At 38.0% G+C, this 24048-nt stretch overlaps 1 protein-coding gene across 2 annotated transcripts in view; it reads left to right on the forward strand.

Moving 5' to 3' along the window:
• The first annotated feature begins 10164 nt into the window (after nucleotides 1-10164).
• LOC140151198 (lysine--tRNA ligase-like) overlaps nucleotides 10165-24048 on the forward strand; it is a 76444-nt gene continuing 62560 nt past the window's right edge. Inside the window, exon 1 of one of the 2 annotated variants that reach the window (XM_072173453.1) lies at nucleotides 10165-10274. In XM_072173453.1, coding sequence (XP_072029554.1) covers nucleotides 10198-10274 — 77 coding nt within the window. In that variant the 5' untranslated portion in view covers nucleotides 10165-10197. The remainder of the gene's footprint in view (nucleotides 10275-24048) is intronic. The other variant, XM_072173452.1, reaches the window with a different exon arrangement.

Here is a 24048-nt window from a genome sequence, read left to right on the forward strand (position 1 = left end):
TTACCTGGGTTACCAGTAGTGGAATCATAAGCTTAGCCTACCCCCCACCCAACACACAAACCGTAAGCTTACCTGATCCAGGCGCCTATTTCATGAGTTCCGACCAGTACCCTAGCACCATACTGCAATGTCTTCTCTATCTGGCACTGAGTCATTGCATGCCATTGATGATGTAAGCTTCGGGAAAGTGTGTAGATCTTGCAGGGCGCCGTGTCATTAAACGAAAAGGAATCTTTCACTCAAACACACATTTTGGGTCATAAACTCACCTTAGCACTGGTATATTAGTAGCAAATGTTGCAGTTCTCTTCAATTTTAGCCTTTAATTACATAAATTCAGTCAATGCACTTCTTCGGTGAATCCAAACACGAATTAGGCACAGGGCTAACTTGCTCAATCAAAAGTTGAGACTCACACACACAGCTCCATGAATGATGCAACATGTTTCTGATTATCCTTAATTTCAGACTATTTTAATCTAATTAACTTATTTTTAGCATAATTTGAGCAAGAAGCTGGTTAAATTTTTTTTTTCAAGCAGAATCATTGTGTCTGTGACATCTGCTATCTACTGAAGATAGCATTGTGATTACCATGTTAAAAATTCACCAAGACTTAGGCTTTCAGCAATTTACAGTCAAGAGGGACAAGTAACCAGGCAGACACACAAAAACAAAGTAGAACATGACCACAATGTCTGAATTATAAGTGTTGAATTATATGGCCTATTAGTGAAATCTTAAGTCTACCCCCCCCATAAGCTTACCTGATCCATGGACACATTTTATGAGCGCCAACCAGTGCCCTAGCCCACGTGCCACCATATACTGATGTCTTCTACATCTGGCACTGAGTCATTGCATACCATCATGATTGTAAACATTACCTGGGTTACCAGTAGTGGAATCATAAGCTTAGCCTACCCCCCCCACCCAACACACAAACCGTAAGCTTACCTGATCCAGGCGCCTATTTCATGAGTTCCGACCAGTACCCTAGCACCATACTGCAATGTCTTCTCTATCTGGCACTGAGTCATTGCATGCCATTGATGATGTAAGCTTAAAAAATATTATGATTACATTGCAAGGGCCTAAGTCACTCTCTGAAATGGAATCTTTCACTCAAACACACATTTTGGGTCATAAACTCACCTTAGCACTGGTATATTAGTAGCAAATGTTGCAGTTCTCTTCAATTTTAGCCTTTAATTACATAAATTCAGTCAATGCACTTCTTCGGTGAATCCAAACACGAATTAGGCACAGGGCTAACTTGCTCAATCAAAAGTTGAGACTCACACACACAGCTCCAATGATGCAACATGTTTCTGATTATCCTTAATTTCAGACTATTTTAATCTAATTAACTTATTTTTAGCATAATTTGAGCAAGAAGCTGGTTAAATTTTTTTTTTCAAGCAGAATCATTGTGTCTGTGACATCTGCTATCTACTGAAGATAGCATTGTGATTACCATGTTAAAAATTCACCAAGACTTAGGCTTTCAGCAATTTACAGTCAAGAGGGACAAGTAACCAGGCAGACACACAAAAACAAAGTAGAACATGACCACAATGTCTGAATTATAAGTGTTGAATTATATGGCCTATTAGTGAAATCTTAAGTCTACCCCCCCCCCATAAGCTTACCTGATCCATGGACACATTTTATGAGCTCCAACCAGTGCCCTAGCCCACGTGCCACCATATACTGATGTCTTCTACATCTGGCACTGAGTCATTGCATACCATCATGATTGTAAACATTACCTGGGTTACCAGTAGTGGAATCATAAGCTTAGCCTACCCCCCCACCCAACACACAAACCGTAAGCTTACCTGATCCAGGCGCCTATTTCATGAGTTCCGACCAGTACCCTAGCACCATACTGCAATGTCTTCTCTATCTGGCACTGAGTCATTGCATGCCATTGATGATGTAAGCTTAAAAATATTATGATTACATTGCAAGGGCCTAAGTCACTCTCTGAAATGGAATCTTTCACTCAAACACACATTTTGGGTCATAAACTCACCTTAGCACTGGTATATTAGTAGCAAATGTTGCAGTTCTCTTCAATTTTAGCCTTTAATTACATAAATTCAGTCAATGCACTTCTTCGGTGAATCCAAACACGAATTAGGCACAGGGCTAACTTGCTCAATCAAAAGTTGAGACTCACACACACAGCTCCATGAATGATGCAACATGTTTCTGATTATCCTTAATTTCAGACTATTTTAATCTAATTAACTTATTTTTAGCATAATTTGAGCAAGAAGCTGGTTAAATTTTTTTTTCAAGCAGAATCATTGTGTCTGTGACATCTGCTATCTACTGAAGATAGCATTGTGATTACCATGTTAAAAATTCACCAAGACTTAGGCTTTCAGCAATTTACAGTCAAGAGGGACAAGTAACCAGGCAGACACACAAAAACAAAGTAGAACATGACCACAATGTCTGAATTATAAGTGTTGAATTATATGGCCTATTAGTGAAATCTTAAGTCTACCCCCCCCCCATAAGCTTACCTGATCCATGGACACATTTTATGAGCTCCAACCAGTGCCCTAGCCCACGTGCCACCATATACTGATGTCTTCTACATCTGGCACTGAGTCATTGCATACCATCATGATTGTAAACATTACCTGGGTTACCAGTAGTGGAATCATAAGCTTAGCCTACCCCCCCACCCAACACACAAACCGTAAGCTTACCTGATCCAGGCGCCTATTTCATGAGTTCCGACCAGTACCCTAGCACCATACTGCAATGTCTTCTCTATCTGGCACTGAGTCATTGCATGCCATTGATGATGTAAGCTTAAAAAATATTATGATTACATTGCAAGGGCCTAAGTCACTCTTCGAAATGGAATCTTTCACTCAAACACACATTTTGGGTCATAAACTCACCTTAGCACTGGTATATTAGTAGCAAATGTTGCAGTTCTCTTCAATTTTAGCCTTTAATTACATAAATTCAGTCAATGCACTTCTTCGGTGAATCCAAACACGAATTAGGCACAGGGCTAACTTGCTCAATCAAAAGTTGAGACTCACACACACAGCTCCATGAATGATGCAACATGTTTCTGATTATCCTTAATTTCAGACTATTTTAATCTAATTAACTTATTTTTAGCATAATTTGAGCAAGAAGCTGGTTAAATTTTTTTTTCAAGCAGAATCATTGTGTCTGTGACATCTGCTATCTACTGAAGATAGCATTGTGATTACCATGTTAAAAATTCACCAAGACTTAGGCTTTCAGCAATTTACAGTCAAGAGGGACAAGTAACCAGGCAGACACACAAAAACAAAGTAGAACATGACCACAATGTCTGAATTATAAGTGTTGAATTATATGGCCTATTAGTGAAATCTTAAGTCTACCCCCCCCATAAGCTTACCTGATCCATGGACACATTTTATGAGCTCCAACCAGTGCCCTAGCCCACGTGCCACCATATACTGATGTCTTCTACATCTGGCACTGAGTCATTGCATACCATCATGATTGTAAACATTACCTGGGTTACCAGTAGTGGAATCATAAGCTTAGCCTACCCCCCCCACCCAACACACAAACCGTAAGCTTACCTGATCCAGGCGCCTATTTCATGAGTTCCGACCAGTACCCTAGCACCATACTGCAATGTCTTCTCTATCTGGCACTGAGTCATTGCATGCCATTGATGATGTAAGCTTAAAAAATATTATGATTACATTGCAAGGGCCTAAGTCACTCTACTGAAATGGAATCTTTCACTCAAACACACATTTTGGGTCATAAACTCACCTTAGCACTGGTATATTAGTAGCAAATGTTGCAGTTCTCTTCAATTTTAGCCTTTAATTACATAAATTCAGTCAATGCACTTCTTGGTGAATCCAAACACGAATTAGGCACAGGGCTAACTTGCTCAATCAAAAGTTGAGACTCACACACACAGCTCCATGAATGATGCAACATGTTTCTGATTATCCTTAATTTCAGACTATTTTAATCTAATTAACTTATTTTTAGCATAATTTGAGCAAGAAGCTGGTTAAATTTTTTTTTCAAGCAGAATCATTGTGTCTGTGACATCTGCTATCTACTGAAGATAGCATTGTGATTACCATGTTAAAAATTCACCAAGACTTAGGCTTTCAGCAATTTACAGTCAAGAGGGACAAGTAACCAGGCAGACACACAAAAACAAAGTAGAACATGACCACAATGTCTGAATTATAAGTGTTGAATTATATGGCCTATTAGTGAAATCTTAAGTCTACCCCCCCCCATAAGCTTACCTGATCCATGGACACATTTTATGAGCTCCAACCAGTGCCCTAGCCCACGTGCCACCATATACTGATGTCTTCTACATCTGGCACTGAGTCATTGCATACCATCATGATTGTAAACATTACCTGGGTTACCAGTAGTGGAATCATAAGCTTAGCCTACCCCCCCCCACCCACCATCACACAAACCGTAAGCTTACCTGATCCAGGCGCCTATTTCATGAGTTCCGACCAGTACCCTAGCACCATACTGCAATGTCTTCTCTATCTGGCACTGAGTCATTGCATGCCATTGATGATGTAAGCTTAAAAATATTATGATTACATTGCAAGGGCCTAAGTCACTCTCTGAAATGGAATCTTTCACTCAAACACACATTTTGGGTCATAAACTCACCTTAGCACTGGTATATTAGTAGCAAATGTTGCAGTTCTCTTCAATTTTAGCCTTTAATTACATAAATTCAGTCAATGCACTTCTTGGTGAATCCAAACACGAATTAGGCACAGGGCTAACTTGCTCAATCAAAAGTTGAGACTCACACACACAGCTCCAATGATGCAACATGTTTCTGATTATCCTTAATTTCAGACTATTTTAATCTAATTAACTTATTTTTAGCATAATTTGAGCAAGAAGCTGGTTAAATTTTTTTTTCAAGCAGAATCATTGTGTCTGTGACATCTGCTATCTACTGAAGATAGCATTGTGATTACCATGTTAAAAATTCACCAAGACTTAGGCTTTCAGCAATTTACAGTCAGAGGGACAAGTAACCAGGCAGACACACAAAAACAAAGTAGAACATGACCACAATGTCTGAATTATAAGTGTTGAATTATATGGCCTATTAGTGAAATCTTAAGTCTACCCCCCCCATAAGCTTACCTGATCCATGGACACATTTTATGAGCTCCAACCAGTGCCCCTAGCCCACGTGCCACCATATACTGATGTCTTCTACATCTGGCACTGAGTCATTGCATACCATCATGATTGTAAACATTACATGGGTTACCAGTAGTGGAATCATAAGTTTAGCCTACCCCCCCACCCAACACACAAACCGTAAGCTTACCTGATCCAGGCGCCTATTTCATGAGTTCCGACCAGTACCCTAGCACCATACTGCAATGTCTTCTCTATCTGGCACTGAGTCATTGCATGCCATTGATGATGTAAGCTTAAAAAATATTATGATTACATTGCAAGGGCCTAAGTCACTCTCTGAAATGGAATCTTTCACTCAAACACACATTTTGGGTCATAAACTCACCTTAGCACTGGTATATTAGTAGCAAATGTTGCAGTTCTCTTCAATTTTAGCCTTTAATTACATAAATTCAGTCAATGCACTTCTTCGGTGAATCCAAACACGAATTAGGCACAGGGCTAACTTGCTCAATCAAAAGTTGAGACTCACACACACAGCTCCATGAATGATGCAACATGTTTCTGATTATCCTTAATTTCAGACTATTTTAATCTAATTAACTTATTTTTAGCATAATTTGAGCAAGAAGCTGGTTAAATTTTTTTTTTCAAGCAGAATCATTGTGTCTGTGACATCTGCTATCTACTGAAGATAGCATTGTGATTACCATGTTAAAAATTCACCAAGACTTAGGCTTTCAGCAATTTACAGTCAAGAGGGACAAGTAACCAGGCAGACACACAAAAACAAAGTAGAACATGACCACAATGTCTGAATTATAAGTGTTGAATTATATGGCCTATTAGTGAAATCTTAAGTCTACCCCCCATAAGCTTACCTGATCCATGGACACATTTTATGAGCTCCAACCAGTGCCCTAGCCCACGTGCCACCATATACTGATGTCTTCTACATCTGGCACTGAGTCATTGCATACCATCATGATTGTAAACATTACCTGGGTTACCAGTAGTGGAATCATAAGCTTAGCCTACCCCCCACCCAACACACAAACCGTAAGCTTACCTGATCCAGGCGCCTATTTCATGAGTTCCGACCAGTACCCTAGCACCATACTGCAATGTCTTCTCTATCTGGCACTGAGTCATTGCATGCCATTGATGATGTAAGCTTAAAAAATATTATGATTACATTGCAAGGGCCTAAGTCACTCTCTGAAATGGAATCTTTCACTCAAACACACATTTTGGGTCATAAACTCACCTTAGCACTGGTATATTAGTAGCAAATGTTGCAGTTCTCTTCAATTTTAGCCTTTAATTACATAAATTCAGTCAATGCACTTCTTCGGTGAATCCAAACACGAATTAGGCACAGGGCTAACTTGCTCAATCAAAAGTTGAGACTCACACACACAGCTCCATGAATGATGCAACATGTTTCTGATTATCCTTAATTTCAGACTATTTTAATCTAATTAACTTATTTTTAGCATAATTTGAGCAAGAAGCTGGTTAAATTTTTTTTCAAGCAGAATCATTGTGTCTGTGACATCTGCTATCTACTGAAGATAGCATTGTGATTACCATGTTAAAAATTCACCAAGACTTAGGCTTTCAGCAATTTACAGTCAAGAGGGACAAGTAACCAGGCAGACACACAAAAACAAAGTAGAACATGACCACAATGTCTGAATTATAAGTGTTGAATTATATGGCCTATTAGTGAAATCTTAAGTCTACCCCCCCATAAGCTTACCTGATCCATGGACACATTTTATGAGCTCCAACCAGTGCCCTAGCCCACGTGCCACCATATACTGATGTCTTCTACATCTGGCACTGAGTCATTGCATACCATCATGATTGTAAACATTACCTGGGTTACCAGTAGTGGAATCATAAGCTTAGCCTACCCCCCCCACCCAACACACAAACCGTAAGCTTACCTGATCCAGGCGCCTATTTCATGAGTTCCGACCAGTACCCTAGCACCATACTGCAATGTCTTCTCTATCTGGCACTGAGTCATTGCATGCCATTGATGATGTAAGCTTAAAAAATATTATGATTACATTGCAAGGGCCTAAGTCACTCTACGAAATGGAATCTTTCACTCAAACACACATTTTGGGTCATAAACTCACCTTAGCACTGGTATATTAGTAGCAAATGTTGCAGTTCTCTTCAATTTTAGCCTTTAATTACATAAATTCAGTCAATGCACTTCTTCGGTGAATCCAAACACGAATTAGGCACAGGGCTAACTTGCTCAATCAAAAGTTGAGACTCACACACACAGCTCCATGAATGATGCAACATGTTTCTGATTATCCTTAATTTCAGACTATTTTAATCTAATTAACTTATTTTTAGCATAATTTGAGCAAGAAGCTGGTTAAATTTTTTTTTCAAGCAGAATCATTGTGTCTGTGACATCTGCTATCTACTGAAGATAGCATTGTGATTACCATGTTAAAAATTCACCAAGACTTAGGCTTTCAGCAATTTACAGTCAAGAGGGACAAGTAACCAGGCAGACACACAAAAACAAAGTAGAACATGACCACAATGTCTGAATTATAAGTGTTGAATTATATGGCCTATTAGTGAAATCTTAAGTCTACCCCCCCCCCATAAGCTTACCTGATCCATGGACACATTTTATGAGCTCCAACCAGTGCCCTAGCCCACGTGCCACCATATACTGATGTCTTCTACATCTGGCACTGAGTCATTGCATACCATCATGATTGTAAACATTACCTGGGTTACCAGTAGTGGAATCATAAGCTTAGCCTACCCCCCCACCCAACACACAAACCGTAAGCTTACCTGATCCAGGCGCCTATTTCATGAGTTCCGACCAGTACCCTAGCACCATACTGCAATGTCTTCTCTATCTGGCACTGAGTCATTGCATGCCATTGATGATGTAAGCTTAAAAATATTATGATTACATTGCAAGGGCCTAAGTCACTCTCTGAAATGGAATCTTTCACTCAAACACACATTTTGGGTCATAAACTCACCTTAGCACTGGTATATTAGTAGCAAATGTTGCAGTTCTCTTCAATTTTAGCCTTTAATTACATAAATTCAGTCAATGCACTTCTTCGGTGAATCCAAACACGAATTAGGCACAGGGCTAACTTGCTCAATCAAAAGTTGAGACTCACACACACAGCTCCATTCAGATCTCACACCACCAAATCAGAGTCCCATAGAGATATGTGCTAAATTTGCCTTAAGAAAGCGTCATTTTTTCTTCACAGGAGCGACTCAGTTTTAGCGACAGCTATGATGGTTGAAATCAGCCCTTGCCTGATCCCTCTGGTTGGGAAAAAAATATAGGTTGACCGTCATTATTTTTTACGACTGGCCCTCAAAGTCTCACGATGTCTGGGAATTTCCTATTTTTCAGGCAAAACCATGCCGGTGTTTCTGTAAAGAAAAGGCTGCTTAAAATCATTAAAAGTTATTCGATCTCTCCCATCTGTGGTACACTTGCAGGAATTAATATTACCAATCATGACCAATCCAAATTTGGCTAAAATTATGCAAATTTCTGCTCATTTTAATGCTTAAATTCAGAATCAATGGGTTTTTCTGAGAAGTGAAATTCAAGGGCGCACAACCATATATACTATTTGGTGGTGTGAAATCTTCAGTCACTTTTGTAACACTTAGACAAAAGTGGCCCAAGCGGATAGGTTACACACTTGGCCATATCTTCACTTGTATACCTGCAGCTGGTCTTTACTATTAGTGTCAGAGGGCATATGGCATGGTTTTTCATTTTTTCTTTCAATTGGATGGAAAATAGGTTGGCTTTGGAGCAAAGCTACCATAGTGTTGCATACAGTGTTTACTCTCTCTGGAAATTGAGTGCGCCAAATGAAGCATTTCTCCCCAAAATTGACTCAATTTTGTCTCGGTAATTCCTCAAATTGACTAATTATAATACAGCATTGCAAATTGTTGTGGGCCAAATATAATTTTCACTGGGCCAAATTTGAGACATACAGCCTCTGAGTAAACACTGGTTGCATATCAATTTGTAAGCGCTCTTTAATTCATTGAACGGGCCTGGGTATAAGGGGAAAAAAAGTTTGTTTGCCCTCCACCGACCGACCCAAAATTGGCAAAAAATTTATTTTATTTTTTAATTTTAGTCATTATTTCTATTTCTGTGTATAAATTTCATTTCAAAGCTTTATTTGGCCAACAACATTTCATTTTTCTTAGGAAGAAAATCACTAGTATACTGTAAACTCATATAACATCAGGTATCATAGACAGTAGGGCTATACTGTCTGCAGTGGTGAATCAATTTCTTATTTCTAGCTATGGTGTATCTTGCGTAAGTTTGAACTGAAGTATTGATGCATTTTCTACATGACTTATGTTCATATGAGGGCAAAACAAGTTTTTCTTGGCCTAACCCAAGTTATGTGTTTAAAGCCAAAAATCAGGTTTGAAAAAAAAAGATAGCCTATCCTGTAGGCCTAGGCCTATCATAAAAGATCGTACATTTATATGCCTACATGATTTAGAACCATTTGACCATAGCTTACAGCTGCTAATAGCTGCTTACCCATTTGAAAAAAAAGGGAAATATCCTGTAGTAAAATTATTTATATACCCCTGAACGTGTCAATTTTGATACAATTGAATTCTATTGTAATGTCCAATAATCTATCACTTTTCGGGGGAGAAAAGCGGGGGGGGTAGGAAGGACAAATTGTTCATGATGATGCGTGAGATTTTACTCATTTTCCTGCTTTTTGCGTGAGATTTACTACCTAGGCGTGAGATTATACTACCTTGGCGTGAGACCGTGAGAAAGTGACCCAATGCGTGAGACTCACGGCCAATGCGTGAGAGTTGACAGCCCTGTGACCAAGTGCAATCGATTTTGTTGCATATTATAGTATTTCATCATCTGCAGCTCTGCATCTGGCGTCAGCTGCTATCCCTGCAACGTATGCAATCAAGTCAATGAATGCTCACTTCTTTGCATACACTAGACAAGACAAAGTCAGCATGGCGGACACTGGAGAAGTTTTGAGCAAAAGGTAAGCTTTCATTTACTGCTTGTTATGTATTTTAGTAGCTTCATTTTATGTTAAGCTGCCATTTGATAAGGGCAACATTCGATATATCAAACCGATCTTCAGTGAAATCCATGTTTGCTCAACTGCGATTGCCAAATTGTTGTTTAGTGAACCATACGAATTCAACAACCATGTCCATGTGTCTTTACATGTACTTGTTAGGTAACCTAGGCAAACTAGCTCGAGATACTCTAGCTAAAATACAGGTTTACATTTACTATCTTACATTATCTTGCTGTATTTCAGCTAGAGCTCCAAACGACAAGCTTCCGGGTTTTTTTGAGAACAATACTGTTACGTAAGATGAAGAAGAAACCCGCCTCGGAGCCCGCCCTACTCATTATTTCATTGTACTTATTGCAATTTGCCTCCACACATTACGTAATCAACACAAAGCTTTTGTGAGGATTAGTGAGTGGATAAGAAATTGACAGTGGAGGATACGAAGGACACGCCGATTGTTAGTTGTCAATTAGTGCCGTACTATTACGCTATGTTTTAGATTTGAGAAGGATGTCGGTATTTACATCCGCTGTTTTACACGTTATTTTCACCTTTTTATGACCGTCTAAAATTCCCTTTGTGAACCTATAGGTGATAACCACTTACTTCTCACTCTATTGCAATACTTCAGGTTTCTCGATGTGCACTGAAAAAAGTGAAATTTCTTGGCCCTTTCTTGCGAGTCAGTTGGAGAGTTCCATACCCACGTTGTCCTGTCAAAATTGATCATGGTTGACCCGGTATGACCTGTGTCATCTTGCAAAGGATATGGTTCATTCCATTATTTCTTGAGGGAAATTCTAGGGAAATTCCACCCGCGTCACCAGGCGGTGATGGAAGCGATATCGCTAATTTTGAGGTCGCCATTGGATTAACACATATTCATGAAATCTTCATAAACAATTCTAAATTTGATAGGTGGTGTCAAAGCAAAATTATCTTACTCTAAAACCGTCGAGGTACGACCGTGTACCACACTGCAAGTATGTTAATTTTCCATTTGTAATTGCTAACCGTGTATTTTGAGCGGGCTGTCAGCCATGTATATTCGCCAGCCTCAAACGTCACGTGTTCGGAACGCGTGTTGCGCTTCCTATGCGGCCTGATGAAATGGTCAGCACGTCCATCAATGTGATAGAAAACACCCCTATTTGAGAAATGGATGATCAATATGCATTACGTATGAGGTCAACTCAATCAATTAACCTTTAAGGTCAGCCATTTTGCATTTAAAAATAAACAGGCAAGACACGACGAGATTGTGCTCAAGGCGTGACTACAAATTGGTTTTTTTTAACGAATGCAGAACGGCTTTTTACGTCGATTGCACACCCAAACCTTGTACTGTATACAAGCAACAATTTGGAGAGCTCATATATGCAGGTGAGAGTGAGACAAATTAAACTCAAAAGTGACATCAATAACACCATGCACAAACGCAGTAGGAACACTTCAGTCGATTTTATAGTATGTATAATCGACTGAATATTCGGTCTAGTTGCCAATCATGAATTGCCGCAACGTATTAATATTTTACTGCATGGCATTCCGCAAACACCAAGACAAATTATGCCGTATTTTTCCAAAGATCATCTCATATGAAGTAAGCTGAATGCGATCTGTACTTTTGTAACATTCCGATCGCTTTTGATCACCTATTATCGGCGAATTTGCTTGAAAACACGTGAGTTCATGTTGTGTAAACATAATTAGCATAGACACAAATGAAATTACGATGCAATACAATGCAATTTGAATGCGCAGCAGATCTATAGAAATAACTTTGCCCGGTTTTATGCAGAATTAGACCCTGTCTGAGGCAAACCTTAGTTAACACATTTACTAGTCAGCGAATTCGCCGAGACCGGGGCCCCAACACAATGCATATTTACATAGAAATTTGAATTTTTTTCGAGGATAGGTCGGTGAAGGAAACCTACATAAATATGTTTTCTATACTAATACTTCACTTGACCCAAATATATGATTTTTTATGGTGATAATCAAGTCGCACATGGAATTTTAGAGGATTTTGATAGCAGTTCCATTAAAAAAAGCTGCTATCGCCATGAGACTAAGATCTAGAAACACCCGAAATGCCGTTTTAGGGAATTTTGCTAGCTGAATCTTTTTGATGAAAGTCAATCTTTGACAAGATGTAACTTTGCTACGGAAAGTGCTATGAAAAAAAGGTTTTCAGTTTTGGCTTAGTTTACTCAAGGGCTTTAATTTGATATATAAAACGATGCAATTTGATGTCAAATTTGAATTCACCTAGTATACCTATACTTGGTATACACTAGCTCGAGATACTCTAGCTAAAATACAGGTTTACATTTACTATCTTACATTATCTTGCTGTATTTCAGCTAGAGCGCCAGACGACAATCTGCCGGGTTTTTTTGGAGAATAATACTATTACGTAAGACGAAGAAGAATCCCGCCTCGGAGCCCGCCCTATACTGTCACTGTGACTCAAAATTATTTCATTGTAGGTATGCTAGGTGAATTCAAATTTGCCATCAAACTGCATCATTTTATATCAAATTAAAGCCCTTGAGTAAACAAAGCCAAAACTGAAAACCTTTTTTTCATAGCACTTTCCGTAGCAAAGTTACATCTTGTCAAAGACTGACTTTCATCAAAAAGATTCAGCCAGGGGTGCAAATTGTGATATCTTCCTCAGGAGCAAGGTTTTTAGGCTCAAGATTTCCTCAATCACACCATGCGTAAAATAGCATTATTCTGCACTTCAAAAGATGAGAATGTTAACATAGCGTGTATACATGTAGAGCGCCTCTATGTTAAAGCCATATTATAACATTACTGTAAAAATAGATTAGTAGGCTATTTATTTTCCATAAAATGTTAACGTTTACTGTCAGATATATGTCCCCTTTTAATTTTGAGCCGAACAAGTGAGGTAAAGCATAAGAAAATTATAATTTATTACAGGGTGAGTCAAAAAAACTGCAATAGAGCAAAGAATCGATATTTATGAAAGAACCAAATCGAACTTTCATAATATTGAAAGATTTTATAAATGCTACACTCAATAGCCACCTTCTGTGAGAATATGAAGTCATTGAAGTGAATCGCAACTACCGTTTAATTTTGATGAGTCTTTTTGTTGCGATACCCAATTTCGTTATTTGTCCACGAGGTATCATGCATTTTGAATGAGCGCACACAGTGCGCGGTAAAGGCACCATATCAAAAACTGACTTTAACTTAAATAAGGTTGATTTTTGCGTTAATTTAATTTCTTTTTTCTGTTCAAACAAACTTTCTAACATTATTTTAAGTCCTTCATACCTCACTCGACCCCAACTCCAGTTTTTTAATCCCAATATGTCCAACTTACTAGATATTTTGTAATTCACTCCATTTCAATTTGCGCGCATTTCATTTTGACATTTGAAAAACCCGCCTGCAATTTGTATGTTTTTGATAGAGAATAAACATCTTTAAAGTAAAGGTAAAATGAAAATTACAACAAATAATGTTTCTTCTCCTTAAACAAGACCAAGGGCAAATATCACTCTGGATGCTCCATTTTATTTTAATGCCAATGAGGTTGAGAATTATGAGAAAATGGCAGTTGTTCCAAATCTACCTTACACAGAGTGGGCTGACATTCAAATTTTAGATGTCTCTTGGACAAACATTAAAATTGGGTAGCGCTATAAAATGTGTCATAAAAACAAAACGGTAAATGCTAATTCCTTAATTTTTTCACACAAGGTCACTGATGGATATAGCATATGGCCCATTTCACGGTTAGGCGCCACTTTTAGTGAAAAAAACTCAAAATTTTCAAAATGGATTAAATTTAATTTAAGGCCAATTACAATTGATCCTTAGTTTCCTGTTTCCCTCGCGCGTCCAAAATCAAGAATGGAAAAATATTTAATTATTTAATTTTTATTTAGGTATTTTCATCTTTTAATTGACTTTGTAATTACTTTTATTTGCTAATATCTGTTTTTGATCATCTCAACTTTGATTATGAATATAAAACAAGAACATTGTAGGGTCCCCTACTAATATTAATGTAAAAAATCAATTACAAAGGTAAAATAATTAAAAATCCGTAGTCTTAGTCAAAATGACCAAATGGATGTTGATAATAGTCACGACCACATTTTCAAAATAAAGAAAGTAATAGATAATTAATAATTAATAATTAAAAGTCGCCTCGTCCTTTATTTTCAAACTTGAAACAGGAAACTAAGAATTAATTGTGAAGGGCCTAATAGGGGTTTTCTTTTCCAAATAAGACCAGATTTTCATAAAAATATCATTTCCCAGCTTAAATCTCGCTACTTCTTGAAGAAAATTATGATTTATTATCTCATGTTATGTAATTTTTTAACAAATTTGATCAATATTGAGTAGTGTATATTTATACTTTGACTGTCCAATACATATATCATAGATATTTAACATAAACGAGTATGTCATAGGCTCCCTTCTGACCAAATTTGGGCAAATTTTGTTGTGTAATGACAAATTTTGGCCACTTTAATGTAATTTTGTGGTAAAAAAGGGAAATTGACATGAAAAGGTTTACTCAACAATTTTAATAATCAATGAATGACTCTGATATTGCACAGCTTTGAAGGTCATAATATGGGTAATGTTCACAAATAATATCAGCCAGTTTGAAAACACAGGTCAAATTCAAGATTCTGATGTTTGTGCAATTTTGGATGTGACTGATGTCAATGTGAACGGAAACCACACACTGTAAAGCAGAGTATGTTTCAGAAAATAATGATTCAACGAGTTTTCACACACTCAGTGAATTAAATTGGATATATTGAAACATATCAACCTGTGTTAGTGTTCATTTTAAAACATTGTTTACAATTTATAGAAGTGGATGTGACATTTTCAATTGTGAACGGAATGTTTCATTATGATAAACAGTTTGCTTGTCAAAATATAAGCTTTGGGCACTTCTAACACATATATTTTGTGAGATTCTATTGAATTGAGCAATGCTAAAACGTTTTTCCTGACCCTTTATATTTTTGACAAGCAAAATGTTTATAATTTACTGAAATATTCCGTTCACAATTGAAAATGTCACATCCGCTTCTGTAAATTGTATAAACTGTCCTCTAAAGACAAAGACAAAGCTTTGAAATAATCATATATGACATGTACAAAATAATAAACCTATTTTAGAAAGTCAAATATCATGTTGTTTAAGTATTTTGGCCTAAAAACTACTAATTTTGAGGATGTGACATGTGAACGGAAATTGAAGCTTTTTGAATCTTTTTGAATCTCCTGTCACAATTAGAGAAGGCATACTGAATTAAAGATTTGTTGTGCCTTTTGATCCCCCACACACCTGTAATGAAATAACTTCAAACTGGCATCCTAGTCCCATTCCTGTCTTAGTTCTTTGAAGAAACTATTTTGGATGTGACAGGTACCATGGATGTGACACATGTGAACGGAAACTTTGAAATGACATCTGCAAGCTAAGTTGATGAAGGAGTTTTCATTAAGGTTAAACAAAATCATTTATGGCTTTGTCAGCTCAAAAAATATATTATCATCTTACACGTAAGAAAACATGCATACCAATCGTGTGAATAAAAAAAAATTTAAAAAAAGTGTGAAAATGACAAGAAAGAGTGAACAGTTTAACCAACCCAAAGTGTTACAATTAAACATGACAACAAATAAACACAAATCCCGACCGGCACACAACCCAACTTGAAAAAAAGCAAGGGAATGTGCGGCATGGGAATCGAACCCACGACCTTCCGATATCTAGGCGGACGCTTTATCCATTAGGCTACCAGCTCCCACTGATAAAGCGGTGGTTAAAGCTGGGTCTAATGTTATAGCAGTCATGGTATACAATACACACACACAAGTATTACGCAAGTACGCATGTGCAGGAGATCATTATTGATGCTTAATCGTTTCCCCAGTATCACCATTTTAGCTTATTTTGTCACCTTCAGTCAGCTCCTATTGTTAAATTTGTTTACCGATGCTTGGTAACAAATTTGATTGACAGGCAATAGCTTGTCACCTGTCATGCGCAACACAATCATCTCTATAAAACATACTATAAAGATGTCAGCCTTATACTGATCATCAGTTGCAACCTCGACCCAAGACGCACTCGGCCTAAAAGACACTGCCCTATTGTAATGCAGCCAGAAAAAACCCGACCGGCCCGGTCAATATTTTTTGAGGCCTGTGATTGGTTGGGTGGGAGTGGGGCACTCAGGGGAGTCGGTGGGGGATCATCCCCCACAGATAATGTGGGAATACATGGGAACAGCAAAGAGTCCTTAAAACCGGGCCTTAAAATGAGATAAGAAATTTACAAATTGGGATAAAAATTTGTCTTTTCGGCCTATCTCTCACAATAAAATCCTGGCCAATAACGGGCTGTGCTGGAGTTTGATTGACACGAACGGCCGACGGGCTTGCGTTTCAAGATGTATTTGTTTGTATGTAGGGCTCTGTTTAGTTAGTTCGTTGGGGTGGGTGTTTCATGTTTATTTTGTTTGTTTTAGCAGAGAAAATGGGGACATCTAAAGGCTGTGCAATAATTATGAGCCCTGGGGGAAGGTAAAATTAGTGGGGACAAGAAATTTTGGCGAGCGAAAGGGGATGGGAAGCAATTTTGGCAGGCCGAGAGGAGGGCAAGTGAATTTTGGCACATAAAACACTCTAAAAATGCTTAGGAAAACCGTACGGAAAAGCTTAAAGCAAATTTTCCTTCATGCTGCGCTCGCAACATGTAGGCCTATAAAGACCATTTAAAGTTGGTAAATTGACATCCCAAAAATTTGGCATGTGCAATGGGGCAGCGATTTTTTGGCGGGCGAGAGGGGGGCGGGGAAAGCTTGGGGGCAGCGATTTTTGGCGAGGCGGGGGAGCAATTTTGGTCTCATTTTCCCAACAAATTACTCTTATCATACAGTGTATTCTGCATGTACATGAGCCCCCTCCCACATACTCGAAGAGGAGGAGGGGTCAAATATTTGATGAATTATTGTTTTTATATTGCGCATTATATATATCAAATTTCAGGATCTGAGAAAATCTCGAATTTTAAAATGAAAATTCCTTAGAACCTCGGACTGGATGACTCGGCTAGATAATGGTACTCATTTTTTTTTTTGCATCGTGGCCAAATCAAAGTTTTATATTATTGAGAACACCTTTTCATGCCAAAAATTGATGAATTTTAGTCCATTATCGGACCAGCATGCCACTGATTGCTGTCGGGTTTTGCGTTCAAAAACTCATCTCTTTTTCCTCAATGAATATTATACCCTAGTAAGAAGTAATGAACGATGACGTTTGAGATGATGCTGCATGGACTGATGCCGTATAGGCCTATGTAGGCATATACCATGTATACTCTAAGATCAAGTCATGTTTAAGTCTAAATGGAAGCAAACTTGGGTCAAAGGTTTGATGTGGACCTTTTAGCTGTATCATTTCGCTTTGTGTGGCCGTCGGGGTGGACTTGGGGTGGGGTGGGGTAGGTTGGGTGGGGGTGAGTGAGTGTGTGTATGTATTTCCCTTGGGATATAGGCCTACTATTCAAATCCCAATTTGTAGCGACACGCTGTATGTTTAACATACCGAATTTTACAAATTACTCTTATATATCATACCATGTATTCTTCATGCATAAGTACCACCATGTGGGCCCCTCCCACATCCCGATTGGGGGGGGGGCAATTTGATGAATCATTGTTTTTATATTGCGCATTATAGGCCTATACTATCAATTACAGTCATGTAGGCCATGTTTAATATTATATTAGGTCAAAAAACTTTTCAAAAAGTCTAAAACACTCAGGTTTTATGTCAAAATTTTAACCAAAAGCACACTGAACGTGAAGGCCCAGGATGGGGTGCCGGTAGGTGTGGTGGGGTGGGGGAAGCAGTGGATACCAAGCACAAAAAATGTTTAATTATTGCCTTATTTTTCTGCTTCAACATCAGCCATATTGGTCATGTAATAAAAACAAAAAACATTTTTTAAGAGTGTCTCTTGTGCATAAAAGTATAGGAAACTCGTAACTTTAAAGCATGTTTTCTGGAAGAAGTAAGCACTTGTTATTAAAAGTGTAGAACAAGCCAGGAGCTTTGAAATGTTCTTTTTAAATAGCCTCTGAAATGTCCTTTCCTGTGGTGCGAAATGTGCAGAAACCATCTGGCTTACCCCCACCAGGGCCCCTGAGCGGGCCCCCGAAACCCCCGACCGTGCTGGGCGACAGCTCCACTCGCTACGATTTGCAAGTTTAGGACTTTTGGGGTCTGTCTGTGCATCTCTGAATTTTGTAACAATCCAAAAAGTTGAGGGGTCTCATTTTTTTAAACACACCCTTAATTGTTGGACTGGGATTGACAAGCCAGTAGGCCTATATAAGCGCCGAGTATTTAGGTCCATTTTTTAATATCATTAAAACCTTTTGCTCCATTCGTGCGAATTTGTTCCAGCAAAATCATTTTGATAGTAGGTCATCAAGACACAGGTTTTGCAATTTGAGGCCCTGCACTGGTACCCCCCGTTTTCGAGGCTCGCATCCCCCTCAGACACCCTCCCGATGGTCGCGCTTATTCCTGAATCCGCCACTGTCCTCTCGGCCTACTAAAAATTGCATGTTTGTTTTTTTCAATTTGATTGGAACCGGTATTGGTTGCAATGGCAATAATTAAAATTTCTTCTCCATATTAGGCCTATTTCACAACCCATTAGGTATTTACAAACCGTCCGCCCTTCCCCCCCCCTTCCCGGCCACCACCGATACACCTTACCCCTTAACAGGCTAAAATTCATTGAAATCGGTCCTTTTAAATAAAATAAACACACTATCTGTAGGCCTAGTCATCTTGTGACTCAGATTCTCTACATTTGGTCATTAAAAATTTTATGACCCCCTATTTTTCTTTCCAAAATTTACGAACCCCCCCCCCCCCGAAGAAAATGCCAGCCCCTTAATATTTTTTTAAAGATTGGTTTTAGGCCTATTTTTTTTAATTTTTTACGTATACTATTTAGCCCTATTAGATTTCATATTGTAGGATTAATTATATATTTGCTGAGAGAAAAAGACAGAGAGAGAAATAGAGAGGGAAAGCAAGAGGGACTGAAGGAGAGTGCGGGAGAGGAAGAAAATGGCAAAGAAAATTGGACACAGTTGTTTGACATAAGCGCCCGATAAGCGGGTCAAATTGAAATAAGGCCGAGTTGGTACTAGATACGAGTTGTCACAGGGCGCTAACGTGAGTGACCTTGTGACCTCTTCAGAAATCAACACACGCTGAAATGCTGAATTCAAATCAAGTGTCCGGAGGATAAATAATTTGAAATTTTGGCATCTTTGGACCAAATTGGTAAGAAGTAAGTTACTGATTAGCATGTAACGCTATTCATTAATCGTCATGTCCATTTTGACATCAACAGAATGAAAGATGTTGATGAAAGAGCGATTTTTTTCGGCGTGTATTTTATGCAGTGGCCGTAACTCGATAATTGAAAACCGTCACAAAATGACAGCGGAGTGTGCCTAAACGCCCAGATATTTCATTTTTGGTGAATCCTAGTAACACTAGCATACCACATATGTTATGGTAAGGTATCATAGAAATAATGTAGCTAAGAATTCTGGCGATAATATCATACACAAAAACAATATTATTGTTACAAAAAATGACAACAAGTGGTACCAGATTCCATGCAAATTTTGTCAATGCTTAAGCTTATAAAATAAAATTAACACAAGCTTTATACAGGCTGAATACTGACATTATTTTATTGAACTGTTTATTATCTGTAGCCAAATTAAAAGCAAAATCGGGGCATGCATCACTAAATTATGGCCTCTGTCACAAAAATCTTCATGCTCATGTGGACGTGAACAAAATTGAAACACTGACAAAGTACATTTGTGTATGAGCTAGATTAATAAATCATAATTAATAATAATGCTTAGAATGTTAGCACCAACATAAACTATGATTTTTAGGTCTCCGATGTTTAAAAAAAAAAAAAAAAAATTGGTTTAGGTGGCTACGTACAGCCCAGATTAGGATGAGAACCATAGAAATTTCGCGTAACCTTAAATGGTGTCATTAGATAGCTCATAGCAGGAGATTTTTAAAATCAAGGAGAAAAAATTCTGCCACATTTTGTTAATAAATTATACTATTTGGAAAATTAATCGGATGTGACAAAATTGTGAACGGAATTTGTTGGCAAAAATTCAAAATATCGCTGTATCTACATATTAAGAGCGACAAGTGTAATTTGTTCAACAAATAGTAACAAGACTCTGAACTTTACTAAAACACACTAGTTTGCCATTCATGTAAAGTATTAGTCGATCTATTCCACATTGAATAAGGTACATAGATGTGAACGGAAAATGTCACATCCAAATTCAGAAATTTAAATGGTTCTCATGCTAGTTTAACTGACAACTAATACTTTGTTCATGTATGGCTGTATAGTGCAACTTGTTCACTACATAAAAACAACAAAAGCAGCTGGTAGGCTCAACATAGTTAAAAGTGGCAGCATTGGAAAATAAATGTCTGTTTCCAGGTTGCTAGTGAAATGTGGTTTTTGGACCACTTCTGACCCCTGTGCGCCCTGAAAGATAAACTAGGAAGGCCGATTAAGCTAATGGAGGTAGGCCATACAGAGACAATGAAAAATCACCAACAGTAAATTCTGTAACCCCATTATTTTTTACACACCAGGCCAGATATGTTGAAAATCAAAAAGTGGCGCCTAACCGTGAAATGGGCCATATATAAAATGTTTTCAAACCTAAAAAGTTCAACTCGGTTCTTAAGTAAAAATCGATTCTTTTCTCTATTGCACTTTTTTTTTACTCACCCTGTACTAGCGCCAATGCATGTTACTCCCGCGGTTGTAATATGGTACGATCCTCTGACGTGTTATTGTGTTATGTGTTTTGAACATCGCATACGTGTTCGACTAATATTTCCATCGTAATAATAAAACGACGGTTCATGCGTTTTATTCAAAATCTCGGATTTTTACAAAACTGCAGCACCTATAGTTTTGATTTTTGCTGAGTATCTTTGTTTACTAAAGAATATAACAATTGTGTAAAAACCAGAATTTAAAATGTTTTTGAGGGCGTTCTCCTCAGCAAATGTGACCCGGCAGCACAAATGAGCCGTAAATTCCCTAAATTGTATTCTGAGTTACGCTGTAAAATATGTACGAAGGTCGTATTCATCGGTAACTTAAGCTGGCCCGACATCTGTCTCATTTTGATAGTCAAAAACTTATCAATAATCCTATTGTTGAAGTGGATACTAAGCTTCTACCTTAGATGGCTATAGAACTTTTAATAGCCCTGGTCTTTGTTTGCTTTTGCTAAATCCTGTTCAAGTGGTGGGTTACCGGTACCAGGCATTGTATTTTGTACAGGTATGCATAACCAAGAATTAACAATGAGAGAACTTTCTTAAACCTCTTTGACTTGGGGATGATTTGAAATGACCGCCAATTATGACTGCTTGATATTTATTGCCAGCAATGTGGAAAAAGAGACACATGGAAAAACGTAAAAAGCTATAATTTTGTTGAAGGGGCAAAGTTGAACAAACCATAACCCCTCTTCTGGATATCGTTTGAAGTCAAATGATATACCATTTTAAGTTTATGATGTTTATTTTTTAAACACGAAATAAAACAAAATTGAGCGGGGGAGGAATTTACGGCTCATTCGCCGTGAACGGTCACAAATGTTATAATATGGCTTTAAGTCTTCCAGCTTCCAAAAAGTCTTTATGATGACAATGTGCGTTTTGGTATTTTACACTACATGTAGTTTGGGGTCAATTTTGATGGGACAGAGGCTCCTTTCCCCTTTTATTTTCCTTTACCCCCCCATTTCCTCTTTCATTTTTTTGTCAGAGGGAGCACAACTTGTTCGGTGCTTTATCATGTTGGTTCTTTTTAAATTTCCTCAATATTTTCCAGTTTGTCCTCTTCTCATTGGCATTAGTATTGATACACTGAATTCCCTCATTGCTGGCTCTATAAATTTCCTCAGATATGATTGCCGCCTCAGATATGTGCCCTGTTTCCACTGCCTTCATCCAACTTCTTTTTTCCTGTTAAATTACATTGAATACCTCCTATGGTGATGAATTGTAAATTTCCTCATATCCCATTTCCATATTCTAACACCAACACCTTCCTCTTTTTTGCTCTTATTTCTTGAATAATAACGTGAATTCCTCTCAATTTTGCACAGCAACCAGTGTCTTTAAAGATTTCCTCTCTTCCATTCAGTAGCGTCACTGCCTCATATCCCTCCCCTATTATCTTGTACCTCACTCCTCTTCTTTTTCTTTCCACTTTTCCCCCTTCATCTCCCCCTTTCTTTTCTTCTCTCTCCCTCCTTTTTCCTCTCTTTCCTTTTTCTTCCCATGGCATAATTTCCTCAATTTTGACTCTTATTTCCTAGGAGCGGTGCTCCCCGCTCCCGCACAATTTGCATCCCTGGATTCAGCTAGCAAAATTCCCCAAAGCGGCATTTCGGGGTGTTTCTAGATCTTAGTCTCATGGCGATAGCAGCTTTTTTTAATGGAACTGCTATAAAAATCCTCTAAAATTCCATGTGCGGGTGACTTATCACCATAAAAAATCATATATTTGGGTCAAGTGAAGTATAGAAAACATATTTATGTAGGTTTCTTTCTTCGGGCACAAGTTTTAAATTTCTATGTAAAAATGCATTGACATTGTCGGCGAATTTGGCTGACCAGCAAATGTGTTAACTAAGGTTTGCCTGGGTTTCCTATTCATTGTACCGTACTTATTGCAATTTGCCTCCACACATTACGTAATCAACACAAAGCTTTTGTGAGGATTAGTGAGCAGCGTTCGAAATAAGTGGTTGTTGTCCGGTTGTCCGGGACAACCACAATGAACGTCGGACAACCCAAAATGCTGAGTTAGACATGTCCACGACATTCAATCCAAAAAGTTTGGACCACAGTAGCTCACAGTCAATGGCTTAACTGTGTAATCCCCATAGGGAAATACAAAAATTTGAAATTTGGACACCAGAAACTTGACGACGTAGTCTAAAATGTGCCGGTACTTTATCCTTGATACAGAAGTCAGCATGCAGTGAAAGTTAGATTTCATAAAATAAAATCGCCTTTGTGTAAAATGGATCGCCGTGGTGAAAAATGATGCATTACATGCTTTTTTTGTACAGTAAGTCATTGTAAGGCATTGTCAATGATGGTCGCATGAAAAGTGCAGTTTTTAAAACAGACATTTGCCCATAACTCGCTAATTTTTGACCTACAGACATGGTTGACCCCTCATTTTTTAAGTTAAATAATCACCTTTTTAAACAAAATAATTTCCATGTGAAATATCCTACTGAAAATTTTGTGAACATGCCTAGCTGAGTGACGGCAGTTGTCTGAGGGACAACCATAAAAATGTGTACCAATGTTACAGAGTAAGCTTACCATAAAATGCATTGCATAAATCTTGAAATGTTCAGAAGAAATCATGACTAAAAATGTTGTTTTCCCATAAATTTGTAGTAAGTATTTTATAAACATCATGACATGATAACCTTGGCCTTACATGCCTTAGCAGGTTTGCAATATCAATCGGTGCACGGTACACAAGCTAGCTAGCACATGGCCGGGCCCCTGGTACATGTAA

The sequence above is a fragment of the Amphiura filiformis genome, chromosome 4 (genome assembly GCF_039555335.1).
Source record: "Amphiura filiformis chromosome 4, Afil_fr2py, whole genome shotgun sequence".
In the NCBI taxonomy this organism is placed as follows: Eukaryota; Metazoa; Echinodermata; class Ophiuroidea; order Amphilepidida; family Amphiuridae; genus Amphiura; species Amphiura filiformis.